This window comes from Polypterus senegalus, chromosome 4 (genome assembly GCF_016835505.1).
Source record: "Polypterus senegalus isolate Bchr_013 chromosome 4, ASM1683550v1, whole genome shotgun sequence".
NCBI lineage: Eukaryota > Metazoa > Chordata > Cladistia > Polypteriformes > Polypteridae > Polypterus > Polypterus senegalus.
This window is the reverse complement of record NC_053157.1, coordinates 223,677,947-223,699,438: the sequence shown is the minus strand read 5'-3', so window position 1 is coordinate 223,699,438 and position 21,492 is coordinate 223,677,947. Positions and strand designations below refer to the sequence as shown.

At 38.6% G+C, this 21,492-nt stretch overlaps 1 protein-coding gene across 1 annotated transcript; it reads right to left on the bottom strand.

The window, feature by feature from the left end:
* Positions 1–1,130: 1,130 nt before the first annotated feature.
* Positions 1,131–21,116, bottom strand: LOC120528065 (gastrula zinc finger protein XlCGF26.1-like). The gene is made up of 3 exons (XM_039752056.1): positions 20,942–21,116; positions 15,209–15,755; positions 1,131–5,033 (listed from the first exon to the last, which is right to left on the bottom strand). Exons 2-3 carry the CDS (start codon positions 15,525–15,527, stop codon positions 3,865–3,867), a joined length of 1,488 nt encoding a protein of 495 aa, XP_039607990.1. The 5' UTR covers positions 15,528–15,755; positions 20,942–21,116; the 3' UTR covers positions 1,131–3,864.
* Positions 21,117–21,492: the final 376 nt, after the last annotated feature.

Below are 21,492 nucleotides of genomic sequence, written 5' to 3'. Positions count from 1 at the left end.
CACTGCAGCTGCACTTAGTCTTGATCCACTACTAGTCCGCATCTTTGAGGCACACTGCAGCAGGGTAGTAATCCACAATGTTAGTTGAATATCCGTAAATACGTAATAAGAACAGACCAGCATGGGATCATCCCCAGCTCTGAGTGGCCTAGCCAAAGCCCAGACCTCACAGAACATCTGTATAAAAATTAGATTATGGGAATTTACAGACAATCCAATCGAATGATGTTTGAGAGGAGCACTCAGGAATGAACTACACATCCAGATGTTCAAAGGGTAGAGATTTACCAAGCAGACTTGAAGCTGGAATTACCTGCCAAAGAGGCTTCTACGAAGTACTGAATAAAGATTCTAAATACTTACAGAAATGGGAGCTTGTAATTTTTGATTTTCAAGTATTTTGCAAACTATTCTAAAATCATGTCATTTTGACTTTGTAGGTTATTGTGTAGATTGATGCTCAGATAAATGGTACATTTATCCATTTCAAATTAAACCTACAACACAAAGTGAAGTGATCTGAGGACTTTCTGAATACACTGTATATGGAGGTACTCATGAGGTCCTGTGCTCCTTCTTGCTAACTCAGGTCAGCTGATGAATAGCGTCTTCTGGCACCTCCTCTAGGTGGTATCAAATCCCAATCCGGACTCTTCATGTGTAGCTCCTCACTGGTGGAATGATCTCCAAACTACTGATGTCCTTAGTGTGTGTAAAGAGGAATCTGTTGTGCTGAGAATAGCCTTCTAATTGCTAATGCACAGGCAGTGTGGAGTAGGGGCTAGGGCTTTCAAATCCCACTACTGACACCATGTGACCATCAGCAAGTCACTTGACCTGCTTCTGCTACAAAAAACGTAACCAATTGTATCTCAAATGTTCTAAATTGCCAAGTAATAAGTAATAATAGATTTAATGTGAATTGCTAGTCTTGTGGTGGTCTTTCTTCTGATGTTTTTACTTGTGGTAATCAATTTTGTAATCTTGTTCTTACACATTTCACACAGTCCCCCAGACTGATGTTGTTTTATCCTGTTTCGCAAGTTGCTTTGGATAAGAGTATCTACTAAGTAAAAAAATGTAAATCTATATTTAAAATAAAATGTAGTAAAACACAACGACCATGAAAATGTGTATAAAAATACACACACATCTTTAATAATTAAATAGTTAAGTATTAATCTAAGTAAAAGAGAGAACAAAAATTTCATCTTGGTCAGCTGGTCATTCAGCCCCCAGGACATTCTTACATTCATAAGGTTTGTTGGTCACCAGTGGACACTAAAACAAAACTAACAAAAACAAAGCAGCAATCCTAAAGATGCACCCCTTATTTAAAACGGCAGCATGGATAGCCCAGAAGCAGTTCTAAAAATATATAAATCAGTGTCCCAGTTTTGCCTTTCTTGTGTTGTGACACACAATCGCCACAAAGTATCATGCAGGATATCCATCCCCCATTTGGAATTGCTGTCAGTCGTCGTCCCAGAGGGTCGGCAGACCCGACTCAGACCCACATTTTAAGAAACATTAATATAAAAATGAAATGTTCAAATTTAAAATGCCAAGACCGATGAGGCATCTGTAATATTAGTGTTGAGAGCTCAATTCAAGTATGTACAAGCCCCATCATCCAAGGCTCATCTCCTACTGTATTTGTATTTACCCTGGGAGTTTTATGAAAACTGGAATACAGGCATTAATATGTTGTGTAACTGTATATATGAAATGGAAGATTTTAAAACTGTCTCTAAACTTTGCTGGAAACCAGTGTAGCCACTTAACAACTTGGGTTATATAAGATTGTATTTCTTAGTTCGAGTTACATATGCAGCCAAAAGTATTAGTACCCTTCCACTATTTAAAAAAGAATCACCATTTCCCATGAAATAAGCTGAAAGTGCCAAAGATATTTGGTATCCACCATTCTTTATTTCATTCAGCAGATCCTTTGCTTTGGATTTAAGACTTATTTTATTTAAAAAAACAAATGAAAAAAATGAAAATGACACTGATAAATATTGTGACTTCTATCCCTAATATTTTTAGCACACACTTTGGAGGCAACAACTGCAATCAAGTGCTTTTGTCAGCTCAGAATGAGACTTGTATGTGTCTCACTCTCCTTAAACAAGCTGTTCCAGTTCTGTCAGGTTTGATGGCTGCCTTCTCCTAACTGTGAGATTCAGCTCTTTCAGTTCATGTCAGATAGGATTCAGATCAGAACTCATAGCAGACCACTTCCAGTATTTTCTTCTGCTCCTTCTTAATTGGTCTTGGATGAATATTTTGGAGGACCTGTGACTAAGATGTAGCTTTCTTGACACTAGGCAGAATGTTTACTCCAGAATGCTTTGATAATCTTTCATTCTGCCCTGCAGAGATTCAAGGCATCTGGTGCCAGAGCAGCACAGCAACCCCACAACATTAATAAGCATCCTCCATGTTTCATGCTTTGTTTTTTCTTTGTAAGCTTCAGGTTGTCTTCTGTGAATATAGAGATGTTGCATCTTTCAAAAACACTTATTTAGTTTCATCTGTCTCACAAATTCTATGGTTTGTCCACATGCATTTTTACAAACTTCTGTCTGGCTTTTTCTGTCAGAAGTTTGGTCTTCTACTATGGAACCCTTTTATCCAGACAGCAATGGATGATGGGACATGAAAATATTATATGCTTGATCCTGGATGTCATTCTTACTCTTGTCTTGATGTGTCTTTGGTCCTTTCTCCAGTATTCAAACTATCAGTACAAACCCAAATTCACTTGTCCATGTTCAATGTGATGATCACAAAATAACGCAACACAGTCGAGTGAGGACTTTATTCCATTGTTGTGAAATACATCTTATGGATGCTCTGGGGTGCATCTTCAGTGATGGGACCTGAGGTCATCTGGTGTTTAGAGTCTTTCATAGCCCAGATGACCCAGCCAAGGTTGATCAAATCCTGAATTGCCTCCAAGCAGCAAATGACCATGGATCTGCCCTCTTAATTCAGAGCCACAGTGGCTTTCTGCAGCTTCAAAAAAATAGTTGGATGACCTTCCTTTTCACCTCTGTGAGGCCCAAGAGCATTTGGGCTTTATACAGTGAGTGACCTACAAATCCCAGTCAGCCCACCCTAATGGGCTCACAGGGGGGTTTGAGAGCCTGCCCTTTGACATTGTTCCGTTTGCTCCTGGTACTTTAAAGTTTCATTTTATTTGCTTCCTCCAGTTGGCCTCTGAGAAGATGGTCAAGTCCTGAAGGAGAGTTACAAGTCCAGTGTTTTCTGGAAACCTTTAAATAAGCTGAGTGACTGATCATAAGACTGAAGTCTCCTTTGATGCTAATAAGAGTGACTGTTCTGCTTGAGATGATCACAACTATTCAATGAGGTCTTCTAAAGGGCCCCAATAATTTTGTCCATGTCCTTTGCTTTATTTTGCAAGGGAAGTCTCATTCAGAGCTATAGAAAATGCTGGATTGCAGTTATTGGCGTGCTAAAAAGTACAAGTCTAGTTGTCCCAATCATATTTATTTTTTAAAAACAATATGTTAAGTCCTAAATCAAAAGATAAGTGTCTGATTTATGGATTATAGAATGGTGAATGCAAACTAATTCCACCAGTTTCAATTTATTGCACTGAAAAACTGATTCTTTTTCAAATTGTGAAAGGGCACTTTTGGCCACATCCATATCTTTTATATTGCCTTGTTTTGAACGAATTGAAAAGTAATAACCAAATACGCTGAACAGCCATATTAGTAAAGTATTTAAGTAAATTTTACTTTGTTGACACAACGGTCCAAATGAGTTATCTTAGGTTCAATTACGTGACCATCCAATTTATGAAAGCATATTGGATTTTTAGCCTGCCACTCAAGGCTTGCTGCCATGTCTCATTTTAACTAAAATCACACCGGTGTGCTGTTTCTGATGCCCCTCAAGCTGACTGTTGCGTATAAACCGCTTCCCACACTCCGCACAGCAGTAGGGCTTGTCTTCTGTGTGAATCATCTGATGTCGCCTAAGGCTGTTCTTCTGTATGAAACTTTTCCCACACTCTGAACAGCAATAGGGCTTCTCTCCAGAGTGAATTTTTTCATGACTTTGAAGACTGGTCTTTAAGGTGAACCTCTGTCCACATTCAGTGCACTCAAACCGCTTCTTCCCCATGTGATTTTGATAGTGGCGTTGGAGATGATATTGCTCACGAAATCTCTTTCCACATATCTTACAACAGTGTGGCTTCACTCCAGTATGAAAAATGTTGTGATTCTGAAACTGATGTTTCCACGCAAACTTCATTCCACATTTACTGCAACAATATGGCTTTTCACCGGTATGAATTCTCTGATGGATCTGTAAATGTTGTCTCCTGACAAAGTTCTTCCCACATTCACCGCAAATATGAGGTCTCTCACCAGTGTGAACCATACTGTGTCGTTTAAGGGAGTACTTATTTGTAAATCCTTTACCGCATTCTGTACAGCGGTGAGATGTCTTTATGTGACCTTTCTGGTGGTACTCAAGACTAACTTTATCTATAAACTTTACGCCACAATCGGGACAACAAAAGTTAAGTGCAATGTGCTTCTGCAAGTGTTGCTCAAGTTTGTCTTTCTTCGCGAATGTCATTGTACATTTGGTACAGCTGTAAGTTTTTTCTCTGGCGTGAAGCCACTCGTGTTTTTGAAGAGAGAACTTGGATGTGAACTTCCTTCCACAGCAGGTACACTTATAAAGCTTCTGTCTGCTGTGATTCTTCTGATGTTGTTCAAGTTTTAGTTTAGTTGTGAACTTTTTTCCACAGTGAGTGCATACACAAAGTGATGTATTGTTGGGGATTGTTTCCAGCATCATTATGGCTGTTGGTTCAACAATCTCCTCTGCATCTCTGGTTGATTTACTTGAGCTGTTCTTTGACTTTCCTTGGGTTAGACCTTCTGAATTGATGTACATCTTCACAAGAGGAAGACTGGGAAAGTCAGACGATGCAATTTGGATTGTTTGCATATCCTCCCTGTCATATTTCCAGAACATCCTGTCTAAAAAGAACAAACAGATAAAAGATTAAAAATACTTAAAAAAACAGGCTAATAACATGTCCGTGATTTGAAAATAATTTCTGTTGTCTTCAGTGCTCAGTATTATCAGTGGCAAAATATCACTAGCAGTTTGATGGCTTCCACCATTTTCACACCAGTCATTTTCGGTATGAAATCTATTATAGTAACTGCCTTGGAAGTTTTCACATTTTATTATTATACATCTATATAATAATATAGACAGGTTGAAATTGAAGTAATCAATGTAGATCTCAGCGTATTCAATGTTTTCAATACACCATCTACTGGAATGTATTTGGTAATACTTGTACTAATAAAATGCACTGCATTTTTCAATTCCAACAGATGGCGTTTCACAAACATTAGCACTGCTTTTACAAACCCCACATCAAATGGCATATAACAGAAACATAGCAAATGGATGGACACACATATACACAGGCACATACACACACAGACACATGATCTGTTTATTAAGGCGGATTTTGAATCATAGTGGATTTAATTTGGCTTTTAGACAACAGAAAAGACTCTTTAATGTCCAAGTGAAACCAAATCTCTGCAAAATGCTTTAAGTTCAACAGAAATACAAAATAATTAATGTCATAAGTACTTACCCCTCTTCAAGTCAATATTTAGTAGATGGCAGGAATGACAGCCTTAGGGGTCTTTGTGGATAGGTCTGTTTATATCCGCTCTGCCATTTCTTCCCATTCTTCTTTCCAAAACTCCTCCAGCTCTGTCAGGTGTCATGCTGATTGTGAGTGAACAGCCTTTGTCAAGTCCAGCCACAAATTTTCCATTGGATTGAGATCTGGACTCTGACTTGGCCACTCCAGAACATTAAAATTGTTATTCTGAAGCCATTTCTCTGTGTCTTTGGTTTTATGCTTGGGGTCATTGTCTTGCTGGAAAGCACATCTTCTCCCAAGGTGCAGGTTTCTTGAAGAATGAATTAGTATTTTTTCTGTAAGATGAATTTCTGTGTATTTTGGGGCATTCAGTTCCCACCTCACAACCCTTCCAGGACCTGATGCTGAGAATCGTCCCCACAGCCTGATGCTACTCCCATCATGCTTCACGGTGGGGGTGGCAGGTTTTTGATAATGTGCAGTGTAACATGGCTTTTAATCTGATGTCAATAAGAGTCATTAGACCACTGAACTTTCTCCCAGAGTCTCCCCCGTTCTGCCAAGATGTCCTCTCTTTGCCACTATCGTTGATCTGTGACTTTGTGCAGTTATCTGCACGGTCTCTCCGATATAATCCAATGTAGCTTGTGACTACTTCGGTGTTCTCAGAGGTCTCTTGGTGGCCTCCCTCACTTGTCGTCTTCAGTTTTTGTGGACCACCTGCTCCAGCTGTGCATGTTTCCATTTTTTCATGATTGATTAAACAGGATACTCAGTGACTTGGAGATTTTTTTTGTCTCTATCTCCGGACTTGTGCTTTTCAACTACCTTTTATTAGAGTTGCTTGGTGTATTCTTTTGTCTTGTATGGAGGAATATTTCGGACAAAATGAAATAAATAAATAAATAAATGCGTAAATAAATAAAAGTACTGTGAAATGTGAGCATAAATAAATATATGTGTCATGAAATGACAGCCTTAATAAATAAATATGTCATGAAATGAGAGCATAAATAAATAAATGTGTCACGAAATATGTTTTTCGTTGCTTATTTATTTATTTCATTTTGTCCGTAACATTCCTGCAAACCGTCATGAAATACGGCTTGAAATAAAACTGTCACTTTCACTCATCAAAGTTGAGAGGGTGGGCTCTAACACGCCCTCTAGTTACTGATTGGTGAATCGATAGCACAAGAATGAATTAGAAAAATGCTTACTACTGCCGATGAAATGGATTCTGCCGAAGATATTACGTATTTCAGAGAGAGAATTGAAGATTTATCGGAAGAAATTACAATGTTGGCGGCCCTTTTAGAACTGAGTATTTGACCCTTGTTTTACGAGTACAAAGTCAGTTGCATATTCGCAGCTACTTTTTCAAACAACTGTACAGCTCTGATCAGTGGTAAAGTTGTTCAGTTCAAAATATTAGGTGGAGCTGCTTTGGGCATTCCATGTCAAGGTACCTAAACTAATACAGCCGTTGCAGCTTACTGTATATCAAACTGGCTCATTCGTCTTGTGATCGTCTTCTCCGATACACCATATAGATCTGCAATCTGTTGTACTTTTAAACCGCATAACAGAAGGTGTTCTATTGACTCAGCTGGAATGTCAAAGGATGGACGTCCAGAGCAGGGAACTGCGTCACCTGAACTGGAGTGTAGTAGAGTCCGTTTCACCTGTTCTTTGCTAATTTCAAAAATAGTTTCATCTATATCGGAGTCTAAAAGGGCCGCCAACATTGTCATTTCTTCCGATAAATCTTCAATTCTCTCTCTGAAATACGTAATATCTTCGGCAGAATCCATTTCATCGGCAGTAGTAAGCATTTTTCTAATTAATTCTTGTGCTATCGATTCACCAATCAGTAACTAGAGGGCGTGTTAGAGCCCACCCTCTCAACTTTGACGAGTGAAGGTGACAGTTTTATTTCAAGCCGTATTTCATGACGGTTTGCAGGAATGTTACGGACAAAATGAAATAAATAAATAAGCAACGAAAAACATATTTCGTGACAAATTTATTTATTTATGCTCTCGTTTCATGACATATTTATTTATTAAGGCTGTCATTTCATGACACATTTATTTATTTATGCTCACATTTCACAGTACTTTTATTTATTTACGCATTTATTTATTTATTTCATTTTGTCCGAAATATTCCTCCATAGTCTTGGTTGTCTACATACTCACTGCAATTTGGTCCTTCCACATATAGTCAGATACCTTTAGACTACAGTCAACTGAAAAGTCACACAGGTGACTGCACCAATGATGATTTAGGGGGTCATATTAAAGGGGTGGACACTTCTGTGATCAGGTATTTTCCAATTTATATTTGTAATTAAACTACATCATTGTGTAGAGATCTGTTTTCACTTTAACATTAAAGCGTCTTTCTGTTAATGTCAAAAAAAAGGAAGGCCAACGTGATTCACAGTTGAAATTAGGGGTACTTTGATCAGGTTTTCTTAGGCAATTATTCCAAAGTTAAGAACATAAGAAATTTGACAAACAAGCAGAGACCTTTCAATCCAGCAAGCCCATTTGTTTAACTAATAGCTAATCTGCCCCATTATCTCAACCAGATTTTTCTTAAAGGTTGTCAAGGTTTCTGCTTCAGCTCCATGTCGTGGTAGTTTGTTCCAGAGTCCCATAATTCTTTGTGTAAAGATGTGCTTCCTGGCTTCAGTTTTAAATGCACGTCCCATTAATTTCTACTGGTGTCCTTGGCTACATGATTCGCTCTTAACCTGAAAGAATTATTCTGGATCAACTTTATCAATCCCTTTGAGAATTTTAAATCCCTGGATTAGGTCCCAATGAAGTCTCCTCTGCTCGAGACTAAACAGGTTTAATTCTCTGAGTCTCTTAAGTCCTGGGATGCACTTGGTTGCTCTCCTCTGCACAGCTTCAAGTGCTGCTATGTCTTTCTTGTAATGCGGTGACCAGAACAGGGGTCACTAGCGCATTATATAGAGCATAATGTCCCTTGACTTAAATTCAACAGTTTTTATGATATAACCTAACATTTTATTTGCCTTTTTAGTTGCTTATGTACATTGCTTAGTTGATCAAAATGTTGTGCCCTCATAAACCCCTAAATCCTTTCAGAGGTTGCTTCCTGTAACTCCGTTGTCTCCCATCTTGTACTCCTAATTGATGTTGCTTTTGCCTACGTGTAGCACTTTGCACATTTCTACATTAAAGGTTATCGATGTTGAAATCGGAATCTGTTGAATTATTTAACTTAAAATGCATCTGTTCAGACAGCCTTTTGGGTAGATTTGATGACTTTTATATTGTCCTTGTATTTTATATTTGATATTTCATTATGTTCTGTGTTGTTATATAGGTATTTTATAAATGATTTTTACTGACTTGACTTACATTTCAAATAAAATGGTCATACGGTATTTATCAAGAAGATACAAGGCTGCCAGGCTTAAGAAGGCACACATAAAACAGACCCATTTGTCTCTACTGCTAAGAAACCTACTGTTTCCAAATCAGCGAGGGGGTATTCTCCTTCTTCTGGTTTTTCCTAATTCAGTGTGCCTGAACACAAGCTCACTCACCATCCACCTTTAGACAAGCAGTGTCCATTTTAATTAAAGGATAAAATGAAAAGGTCTGAACTCGGTAAAGAAATATGCCACCCCAAAATTATATATATATATATATATATATATATATATATATATATATATATATAATTTAATGTTACTTATCCCATGTAGTTTGTTACAGAAGCCGAGAGAGGACGTGCAATATCGTTTTTTTTTTAAAATAGTTTCCTTGAGATATAACGGACTCATTTTATCTCGAAGATCTTGTTTTCTCAAAATTATGAAATAATTGTATCTAACGTTTAATGTTTAGCTTATTGAAGCCACGTCGTGTTTGAAATGGCAGAAGAGCAGAACTGTATTGATCAGTGCATCACATTTTTGTTCAATCAAGGGCTGATGCAGGCTGAAATATGTTGATGCCTTAGTTTAGAAAGTACTAATGTTAGCGTCCATCATTTAAGAAGACGATTAGCAAGGCTTTAGCTGTATAGGCGTTCCAATGTAAGCGAGCCTGATGCCAGGAGCAAAGGTTTAGTTTTCTCGAGATCATGATAAAATTGTTCCATTATCATTAGAAAACAAAGTTCATTTTCTCAAGATCACAATAAAATTAGTCTAGTCTGTTATCTTGAGTAGATAGTTTAAAAAAAATAATGATATTACACTTCCTCTCTCGGCTTCCATAGTTTGCAGTGGTGGCTGAGAAAAATTTTCAATCTCATGTTTTAGTGTTGAATGGACATAATGAAGAATCAGCTTGAATGGGACACAGTGGTGACCAACGGTAAACAATGTGAAAAACATCCATGGAAAAAAGAAAAATCTCACATAACCCATTTTGCATAATTCACGTGTCCATTATCCATTCATGCGGTCAAAATGTTTGCATATTTTGGTAATATATTATTAACACTGCATTGAAGATCAAAAGGAAAGAAATTATTCCCAAAATACTGTGCATTTGAATAGAAGATCCATCTCTCCCCCTCATTCATTCACCAGGAATCCTGTCTTCAGCGTTTTTTCTGTTTTCCACAGACATTTGTCACATTGTTTGCTATTGTCCAGAACTGGTCACTGCTGAACCAATATGTGTAGTATTCCTTTATAACAGTTTCTCTAAGTTTTGCCTCAGGTGCACCTGAGACTTTCTGCTGGACAACATACATGTCTGCTGTTCCTCTCTATACCCAGGAGATTTCCTCAGGTGCCTTTTTAATGAAAACTAAAATCAATATTCCTGTGTTCATTCTCCCTCTTCTAAAGTCAGGCTACCTGCTCACCATTTACAGGATGTTCTGACAACAAAAACTATACCGACACGCTTCCTCAAGTAGCATTAATACTAATAATGCAGTTACATTACATAATACTTATAAACACTGATGCTTTTCACTGATTTGATGTCATTTGGCATGAAAATCAGCAAAGTGGCTGATCAAACAGAGTATCACCAATAACAAAAAATTCTAAAAACTTCCAAGGAGATGAATACTTTCTATAGGCACTGTATACATTCAATGGCACTGCATGTCCCCTTATGCCTCCTTGTAATAAGCGGTCCGTGGCATTGTGCAAACTTTAAGTAATTGCATCCCAATAGTGTGCAGGCTCGAATTGGGCACGGGTGTGCATGAGCACTCTTCACTCCGGGGGTGATTGGTGTGCTGGCTGATTGCACATACACCTGTAAAAGCAAGCAGATCAGTCAGGCGCCTCATTCATGACTCAGAGGTAGCAGCACCTCACACCTGTGCCCTATCAAGCCAATATAAGGAGCCTGCAGGGCGGAGAGGGGGACATTAAAGGAAAGAACAGAAGAGAAAACAAAAAGAGAGATGGAGGTTAAAGGATGGAGAGAAGGGCAGGAGTAGGCAGATGGGAATGTGAGTCCTGGGGATACACTGTGTGGCCGGCGCTCAAGAAGGGACTGATGGTTGCTCTTGCACGGCTAAGGAGCAGGAGCAACCAATAATACTTCCGGAGGACTCTTCCCCACAAGGCTGGGGAATGGCAGTGGGAGTCGGAGGGAGCTGGGCTCAGAGGCACCCCGTGGAACACAGGACAGAATCAAAGGGTTGTCCATGTCTGACGGTTGACTTCTCCTCGTGCTGCGAGATCTGTATAGGGAAAGCCGGGAAGATGTCAGATTTCAGAGGGATGCATCAGGGCTCATGAGTATTTATAGGACTGCTTCCTGCTGGATTTTAACCTCATTTCAATGGAATATTTATTTACTGGATATTTTAACCTTCCACATTTCACTGATTTTATGGATTATTTATTTATGGAAGAATAACGTAATGCACTGCACTTTTTGAGTAGTGTTTGATTGTTTTTAATAAAAGCATTGTCACTTTTGCACCTACCCGTTGGCTGGATATTTGCGTCCTCATTTGCCCAGTTTATCTTGGTACATGGCTATCAACTTTGCAGGTTGGAAAAGCAACAGGGTAGCATAAAGGGCCGACAGGACCATTGCATTCCTGGAAAATCTGATGTACTACAGGCTCACTCCAGACTGCAGAATGGCATTATAAATTACAACGATTAAGTGTTATTGTCAAACTGCGCTTAAAATTGTGTAAATTGTGCATTTGTGGTTGGCTTTTATAGTGGCTAGAACTGGGCATGGGTGAGGGAGTACACCCAGATTATCCATCTCTCTTCCTTAGGCTAAGGGGTGAGATTATCTGGAGGCAGTGGCAACATTAAGGCCCTTAAGGTTTACTCTGCAGTTCCAGACCTCTGGGCGTAGCATGTGGTGATTAATATTTAACAGGTTTGGTTACCAGTCCCTAAACCTGCTTTAACAATTCAATTAAACTTCTAGGTTGACACTCCCCACATATAAACGTCTGAGACCAGTAAAAATGTAATGTGGACCAAACTAATATTTTACAAATTTTATGTTCATTAATACATAATTCAAAATAACTTATTAAAAGATTATGTAGCAATAGGATGAGATATAATATTCTAGCTTTTCCTACTTTGACTATTAGACTCTACAAGTATAACGCAGTTCAAGTGTAAGTAACAAATAAAAATCAGAATGTATGTGTGTGTGCTTGCCCTGACCAGCTGTTGTTCCTACCTTGCGCCAAATGACTGATGGGACTGATCCAGCTTAGCCTGCCACCCCTCAATGGGTAAGTGGGTTAGGAAATGGGATAGATAAGGCTCTTACAGTATCCCAGCAGCACTGGCACACATTTTGCCCTTTACATATATCTTTAAGAAGCTGCCCATATGTCAGTTCTACCAATTCACTTCAATTGAATTCAATTTTTGTTCAAACTATTGGGCTGATCCACCTCTTAGATAGGGTGTTTTATTTGGCTTGTAGTGCAATACTTTTTTCTAATTCTAACATTTATCATATAACAAGGGTAAAAAGTACATTTCTTATGTGATTAACACCTTTCAATGCACCTTCCAGTGCATAAAAGTGAAGCTTGTACAGAAACTGATGATAGGAATTTGGTTAGGATTCAGGCATTTGTTGCTGTGGTGGCATTACTGTTCAAGGTCTTTGCTGTGTTTTGTGTCTCCTTTAGCTTCAAAGCAAGGTATTGTTGATGACCGATTTAGGTATGATCAAGACACTTAGCCTGCTGCCCAGTGTTGGTGACTATCTGTTAAGTGAGGTTAGTTAGCAATAGAGTGATTTTACCTATTTAAGCAGCTGTTGAGGATGCTCTTCTACTAAAATGTTTGTCAAGTGGTTTATTTTGTCCGTCTTTGTCGGATATCTTTTTGATCCAGTAGTGTTCAGTTACCTTCAGTGAAGTAGTCATAGTCCTCAATATCCAGCTTATCTTCAATTCTCTCTTATTTCTGACATTTTGTTTTTCCAGCAGGTCTTCCTCCCTTACACTACCCCTATTCCTGATATTTCATCCCGCTGCCATATCCACCTCTCATGCTGGTAGGTCTCCATTCGTTCTAACCAAATCTCTCTTCCCTCAAGGCCTTTGATATCTGGTGGACTCAGTTTCCAACAAGGCGGATTTTGTCACTGCTTAAACCTCTCATATTAAATCTTGACTTCCTGGTTCAGGCAGAAACGTGGATCACTTCATGCAACTCGTAACTCCTTCTGCACTTTACTACTCTTACAGGTTTTCTCACACTCCACATGCCTCTGGGAAAGGTGGTGTCACTAGTCTTCTCTTGTCTTTAAACTGGATATTTACTGCACCTTCTCATTTTTTACTTTTTGAATGTCATTCTGTTCAAGCAACCTTGCCCTGTAACTTGCTTCTCATTGTGATCAATCATCCTCCCACATGCAAATTTTGTGAATTGAATTTCTTTCTCTCTTTTGTATTTCTATGATCAGATCCTGTTCTCCATCTAGGAGACCTCAACATCAACCTTGACTCTCACAGCTTATCTGGTTTCTTTTTCCTTCTCTCAGTCACAACCTCCCCATCCTTCACTCCGTTACATATCTCAGACCACTTTTTCTATTTCTTTTGCTGTTGTTATACTGTACCTCCTCCCCATCATTCACTTTTCAAAATGCAATAAAATCTTTCTCCTTACCACCTCTTCTACATCTGTCCTGACTGAACTTCCTTATCTTAATTCCTTTTCTTAGCTCTCTGTAGACTGTGCAACAAGCACTGTTTTTCCTTCCCTCTCTTCTCTTGATGCCCACTGTATACAGAAGGAGCAAACACCAAGCCATGAGATCAACGGAACTACATGCAGAGATTGGAGACAGGATTGTGCAAAGGCACAGATCTAAGGAAGGATACAGTACCAAAGGTTACCAAGATACCAAGAAGGTAGCCTTCTTCATTCTTAAAAGGAATATGTTTAGAACAACAAGAAGTCCTCCTAGAGCTGAGCAATTCGGGAAAAATGACCCTTGGTAAGAGAGGTGAACAAGAACACAATGGTTACACTGGCTGAGTACAAGAGAACTTGTGTGGAGATGGAAGACATTTCCAGGACAACCATCATTCCAATACTCCACCAATCACCAAATGGAAGCCTCTCCTCTGTAAAAGACACATGACAACATGCTTAGGGTTTGCAAAAAGGCACATTGAGGCCTTTCAGACTCTAAAAAAACATGGTATGGTCTGGTTACATTAAGAGTGGCCTCAATTCTAAGTATCACATCTGGGGGAAACCAGATACCACTCATCACTTGTGCAGTACCATTCCAATGACGAAGCATGGTGGCAATAGCATCAGGGGAGATTAGTCAGAGCAGAGGGACCACTGAACTGAGTAAAGTACAGTGATATTGTTAATAAAACACTGCTTCAAGGTACTCTGGACCTCAGACTGGGCTGGAAGTTCACCTTTCAAAACACAATTTCAGAGTGTCTTAAGGACAACTCTATGAATGTCCTTGAGTGGCTCAGCCAAAGCCTGGAAGTGAACATTTCTGGAGAGAGCTGAAACTAGCTGTCCACCGATGGTCTCCATCTATCCTGAAAGAGCTTGAAAGGATTTACAGAGAAGAATGGCAGAAATGGCAAAATAATCCCCAAATCCAGGTGAGCAAAGCTTGTCACATCAGACCTAAGAGGACTCTCGGCTGGAGTCACTGCCACAACTAAGTAAGAAGCAAAAGGTCTGAATGCTTGTTTTAGTAGGATAATTGTTTTTTTTTGTTTTTTTTTTTGTTAAACATTTTTAACAAATCTGCAAATTTTTAACTCCTGTTTTCACTTTGTCATGCTGGAGTATTGAGTTTTGCTGGATGAAGGAAAAAGGTTAGTTTATATGATTTTTAGTATTAAAGTGCAACATAACACAATGTGAAAAAGTGAAGGGGTTTTCATACTTGAATACATGTGTAAAGAGCAATGGACCGGAGGTTAAATATCAGTGTAAAAAGCAAAGAGTTTCCCCCTGATGTTAAACGAACCTTGCATTCTTCTCTTTCATTCTAACACATTATATTCTGTTGAACTCACTTATTAAAGACTTGTTGATCGAAGTTGACGCTGCATCCTCTTTTGGTCCTCTGCAGTTGTAGTTGTCCTCCAGCTCCTCAATCAATTCCTTCTTGACCATTACATTTCCCAAATGTACTGTGTGCTTCAGATCGGGACAGTCCTTGAGCTTAAGAGCCGCTTTAAATGAAATGTTCTCTGCTTCACATCCTGCTGTGATGATTTCATACGCAGGGTCATAAATCTCCTCCTTAATGACTCTATCGATTCCATATCTGGGGTCACTAACCTCTTCTTTGATGGCCATTAATCCTGGCTCAAAAAACTCCTCTTTAACCATGACAAATAGTGATGTAGATGATGACGATGACACCTGCCAGATTTCAGTGCTTCCTATCACAAATCGATCTGTGTGCCTTGGTCTCCTTAAAGACAGGGAAACATTTTCACCCTGGAAGAATCCTCTTCAATATGCATCACTAAACAAGACTGGTGAAACCTGCACGAAGTCTCTGGACTCTGATCACATATTAGGCCATTTACTTTTTGGGGTCAGTCTCCTTTTTACCTAGGAGAGGAGAAGAGCGATAATTACTTTGAAAAGTTAAGAACTATTCTGTTTCAAGAAAGCAACAGAGAATTTAGAAGGCAGGTGTTAAAGTCCACCAGGATGTGAAACATAGGGTAGATTGGATGATAAATTGTACATTTTAAAAGTCATTGCCAAAAAATCCTTGTCCTAAACCAATAGTTTAGTTAAGAATTCACAATCTTGGAAGTACACATCTTTGATCATTATATTATCATGACGATGATATCATGCATTGCACAATTCCAGTCGTTCAAGAATAGCAATGAAGCAGCAACTGCACACAAAAGTCCACAAAAAAAAAAAATAAAATTTGGCATTACATAATATCAAAAAAGACATCAAAAAATATTAACTTGGTCAAAATGAAAAAGTATGAAATAATTTCAGAATCAAAATTCTTCAAAATAAAACCCTTATGGGCCAAAAATACCTAATAATTAAAGAAAAATGTAAAATAACTAGGGGGCTTCACCCCCTGCTCGCTTTGCTTGCCAACCCCTATGTTTGGTTAATCGGATATACAATTTAATTTTTTTTTTTTTTTGGAATTGTTTCAATTTCATTATTTGCATTTGTACTTTAAAGCTTCATTAGAAAAACAATATTTTTTGGAGACCCATTGTGACAACGCAACCTATAACTGCCTGTGAGTGACTATTGTTTCTGTTTCTCTAATAAATAATCCGACTTTTTCTAATGTTTGTTCCTGTGATTTATTGATTGTCATAGCAAAAGCTATTTTCACGGTAAACTGTAAACATTTTAATACGAATGGCATATCATGATCTCCTTTCCTGTGTAATGTTATTCCCGGAATGTATACATTACCTTTCTTTTTGCCTGTTAAAATTTGCTTTGCTTCTCCGTGATTATAAATATACACCTGACCGAACTGTGTATTCTTTGAAATTCAGCTTGTCATTGCTTTAACTGTTCTGGGACCACAGATTCTCATAGCCTATGGTCCGTATTTTGTGTAAATCCATGTTTTGTGCATTGAATGATGTGAATGCGAAAAGACTTTGTTTTCTGCTCTTTGCCTTTTATTTCTGACCTCGATTTGTCCTGCTATTTTTTCAATTACACCTGGTTCTGATGATTAATCACCTTTTGTTTGCGGTAATGCAATCTTTTCTATCGTTTCTTTGATACTGTAGTGACTGACATGATAAAGTGTCACAAAAGTTTTACTTGAACAATCGCTGACTTCGTAACCCCAAACACAACTTTCTAGCACCTTCTCCAGCCCTCCTCCCCCAGGTCTCGCCTTACACCCCCCCCTCCTTTACCGTATCAATCAATCCGATCAGCTGCTGCTCTGATTCACACTCAGATACAGTGATATAAATACTCTGAGTGATGCAGTGAGAGTAATATGGAAAAAGATGATCCGCTGTGGCAACCCCTAACGGGACCAGCTGAAAGAAGAAGAAGGTGCAGTGAGAGTAACAACGCTAAAGCAGTTATGATATTTGGAATAGTATGGCCATTCTGTGGACCATTATATTGTTACAGGTTAATTACAATCAGATATCTTAAACTAATAAACAATATGCGGTTAATTTCAGTGTATTTATAAAGCCGCGTCAGGGATGTGGATCTAAAAAAGAAAGGGTAACCCACAGGAACAATAGCACTGCTTTGATGCTGGGTGCTGCCAGTCTGAAAAACCGAGCGTAGAATTTGGAGCTACCGTGGAAATGTGCGTGGCTTTACGCCAAGTTTAGGCTTTATACATCACGATTTGAATGTGGAAATGTTTGTATGCAACATTTTTGTGCGTACGCACCGTTTATACATGAGGCCATAGGTGTGCTAAACTCTGACTGCAATGAGCTTTTTAAAAAGTCATCAGCTTGGGGTCCACTTACTTTTTCCAACTTTCAGTATCACAGTTTGAATGATTTCTTCAATATGGTCAAAAATACTCTGAAAATCTGTGGCTCTTTAGTTATAGGAGACTGTGTTTGTTCATTATTGTGACTGACATGAAGATACGGCCAGGTTTTATATGGGAATTAGACATAAATGGAGAGAATTCCCTGCGGTGGGCTGGCGCCCTGCCCGGGGTTTGTTCTTGTCTTGCGCCCTGTGCTGGCTGGGACCCCGTGACCCTGTAGTTAGGATATAGCGGGTTGGATAATGGATGGATGGATACAGATAATTCCTAGGAGTTTAAATACTTTTTACTTTGACTCTAATATATATTATATATATAGAGAGAGAGATAGATAGATAGATCTGATGAGCCCAGAATTAGGGTGAAACACGTGTCGTGTACTCTTTGCATTATTTGACAGTAAAACTATTTCAACCATTGTATGATCTGCTTCTCGCAACTAAAAGAGGGCACTGTGGCGGATGTTTGCCGACTTGCAGACCAACCACAAGCGTTACCTGGTATAGGTAACCACCCATACAGTCAGATTGTGATTCAGACTACGAATGTATGTATATATATATATATATATATATATATATATATATATATATACACATACATACACTAGGGGGGGCAAGCCCCCCTGGTGCCTTCGGTGCTCAACCCCCAGTTGCAGCATTAGCAAAATCTGTAAATGTACAAAAGAAAGATTATTTATTGGACTCAAAATCATGAAATTCTAAAAATATATAAAAGAAAAATTAATTATTATTTAACGGAGTAAAAATCATGAAATGAGAATAAAATATGTACTCTCTTACCGATCGGAGTATTCCCGTTAAACTAAGGTCCACTATGATCGGTGAGTATTTATACGAGACTAAATTAACGTTCCATTCGTTTTAACTAAAATTCTACTAGATAAAAAAAAAACTTTAAAAAAAAAATTACTCATTTAAATAACAGTAAAAATTCACATAAAAACTAAAGTGGTATGCATCGCAGTGGTATGGTTATCTTAATTCAACCTTCAGCTAACTAAATCACCTAAATACAAACATTGGTGTTATGAAAAGATATTTTTTTTAATAGTTTGTTCCTGTGAAAGAAAGTTTACTCGATCAAAAATAAAAACCACGACCTTCTTGATATTTTAGTTTATAATTTAAAAACGGAATAAGAATCTGAACATCTAATAGCATCACATTAATGTTAAATAAATTCTGAAAAGAATAATACCAAACATATTTAAGCCCAATTTATAGAGAGAGTAGATATAAAGCAATAACATGTCTGTCCATCTGGTATCGGTGCTCTTGCTCCAGTGTAACGTCGTCCAGTGTCCATAAGAGGGCAGGAATGTCCGATTAACAAAGACAAGTAGCAGGTGCCGGATAGCAAACTGTGCACCGTGTGTCTGTGCATCACATCATCCCAAGAAAAAATGGTAACAAGAAGCACAAAAAAGGATGTAAGGGCTATAATGTCTGATGAAAAAAGGCAAGAAGATGTACAAAAAAGAGGAATTTAAGGCATATCTTGTGAGCAGAAGGTTGTATATGCACGATGCAATCGAAGCAGATGATCTTATCATTGTACCAATAAGCTCATTTTAATAAAAGGGCATTTCACTATGCTAGTGTAGAAAATACGCAGCATACAGCATTTGTAAAAAGCTCCTCCTCAGTGATACAGTGATGAGAGGCAAAACTAGAACTAATCTGGCTAGTACAGCTGCAGAAAAGAATTCAGCAAAATATGGAAGTGTGAATGAGGCTTTAGGGAACCACTTCCTACCCCAAAAAAACCCTTCTAAACCCAAAAACTTTTTTAGTGGGTTTCGCAATTCACAATTATGAGATTGTGTCCAACTGATTTATATGGGTGGGACACGATCAGAGCAGGTGTCTCACGGTCCACTTTTATGAAATCGTACATTTGAGGTATTAACACAACGCAAAAAAAGTCCACATAGGTCATTCAAAATGGCAACAAACTGGTGCAGCAAAAAGAAAATTAAAAAGAGAGAGAGAGAGAGAAGCAAAGAACACTGTTTTTCTAAAACCGATGCCTGCCATTTTCAAAAACAAGCCAAAATGATAAATTGAGAAAGCCATAAATAACTGCAGTTGCACTTTAACAGCAACATGCAGTCCGGGAACACCGAGGAAGACAGCTAAGATGCACTACACATTCCTTGTAATACACAAATAAACAAAAACCTAAAGTAAAGCTTAACTTGAATAAAGCTTTGGAGATTTCTCATCTTTAGTCCGTTTAGCTGGTATATTATTGCCATTGATTATGTTCACTGGGTGTGTCCGGTGGGGGTAGTGAGGAGTGGATTTGGGCTTCGACAACATCCAAGGATTCGTGGGGGAACTTAATCTGGCCTTGCTGAGAGCTGTCATTGTTCAAACGCTGACTAGAAAACTTTAGAACACAAATCCCATCACGTGAAAACGTTGCCACATAATTATGAATCAAGTGTGTATTAATGAAGCATTTCAAAAACAGCATTATTAACGTAAACCCAAAATAAGTACGCAGATTATTGTTAGTCTTTTACTGCTATGTAATCAAGCACAAATTCACCCGCTCCTATTGCAGTCACGAGTTGACATCTGTTGTGATTTATGTAAGTCGCCTCAATATGCTCATTATTTTTCTAAGATCAAAACGTTTCTCTCTCTCACACACACACACAGACCACAATCAAAAACAAGCCTCGAAAGCATTACGCATCCATCAACTCTACGCCTGAGACCATCCCAAAAAAGCTGCCTATTCTCCAAGAAGCCCGCCCCTTCTGACAGTTCTCAGCCAACCACAAGTATGGTTAGAACCAGCAATAACAAGAACACGGATTGGATGCTAAACCACCACGTGAGCACAACATACAGCCATGTGTTCATTCACGCTCAACCACTTTGCGGACGGTAAACGTAAAAAAAGACGGTTGTCAATAAGAAACTTCACATTGGGTTTGTAATGGATAACTGCCCAAACTGGGGCTGCTCCTTGTCTTTTGGCCGGCGCTGCCGGACGGGATAGGCGACCGCTTGAATTCGATTACACAGGCATACGATACAAATTACTCATTCTTTAAAATAAAAGTGAAAGTAAAGGTTTTATTATAAGCGTCTTTCTTTTTCATATAGTGCTTATTAATGATGGCCTTATCGTCAGATCGTTATATTCACGTTTCTTGTTTACTGTGCTGGATCACAGATCAGTTTTCTAGAAGCGTTATCGTTTATATTCCTTTTTCCTTACGCACCTCACTTCTCGCGTTTTGCCACTTGCATACAAATCGCCCGACCTTATGTTGCAGTTTCTCAAGTCGTACCTTTTCACCAACTGAACATTCTAACGGAAACTCCACGGGATGTTGGATCTGGAACCACAAGAAGAAATTTTAAAGTTCCCCTAAATGTATGCGGCTGCGTGAATGCAACGCATGCGCATTGCACTTTTTTTGAAAAGCTTTATTGGGATAGGATTCAGCCCGTTCTTCACTTCCAACCTTGCTTGAACGCAGTGTGCGTTGGAAGTTTGTCTTACAGATATTGACTGTTAAACTGAGAGGCTTTACAAATATAATGTCACTAAATGTGAAAATGTATGTAGGTGGAAAGCAGTCACTGAATAGTGAAGTGTTGCAGTCCTTAAATGGACTGGCGAAATTTTACTGCGTTATTTTATCAGACCAACTACCTGAATTTTCTAATTGGAAGTGTAAGATAATCATCTATGTCGTGACAGGCTACACCACAAGAGATATGAACATGAGAACACTCTGCAACTTTCCAGCTGCTTCATTTTCCAGGC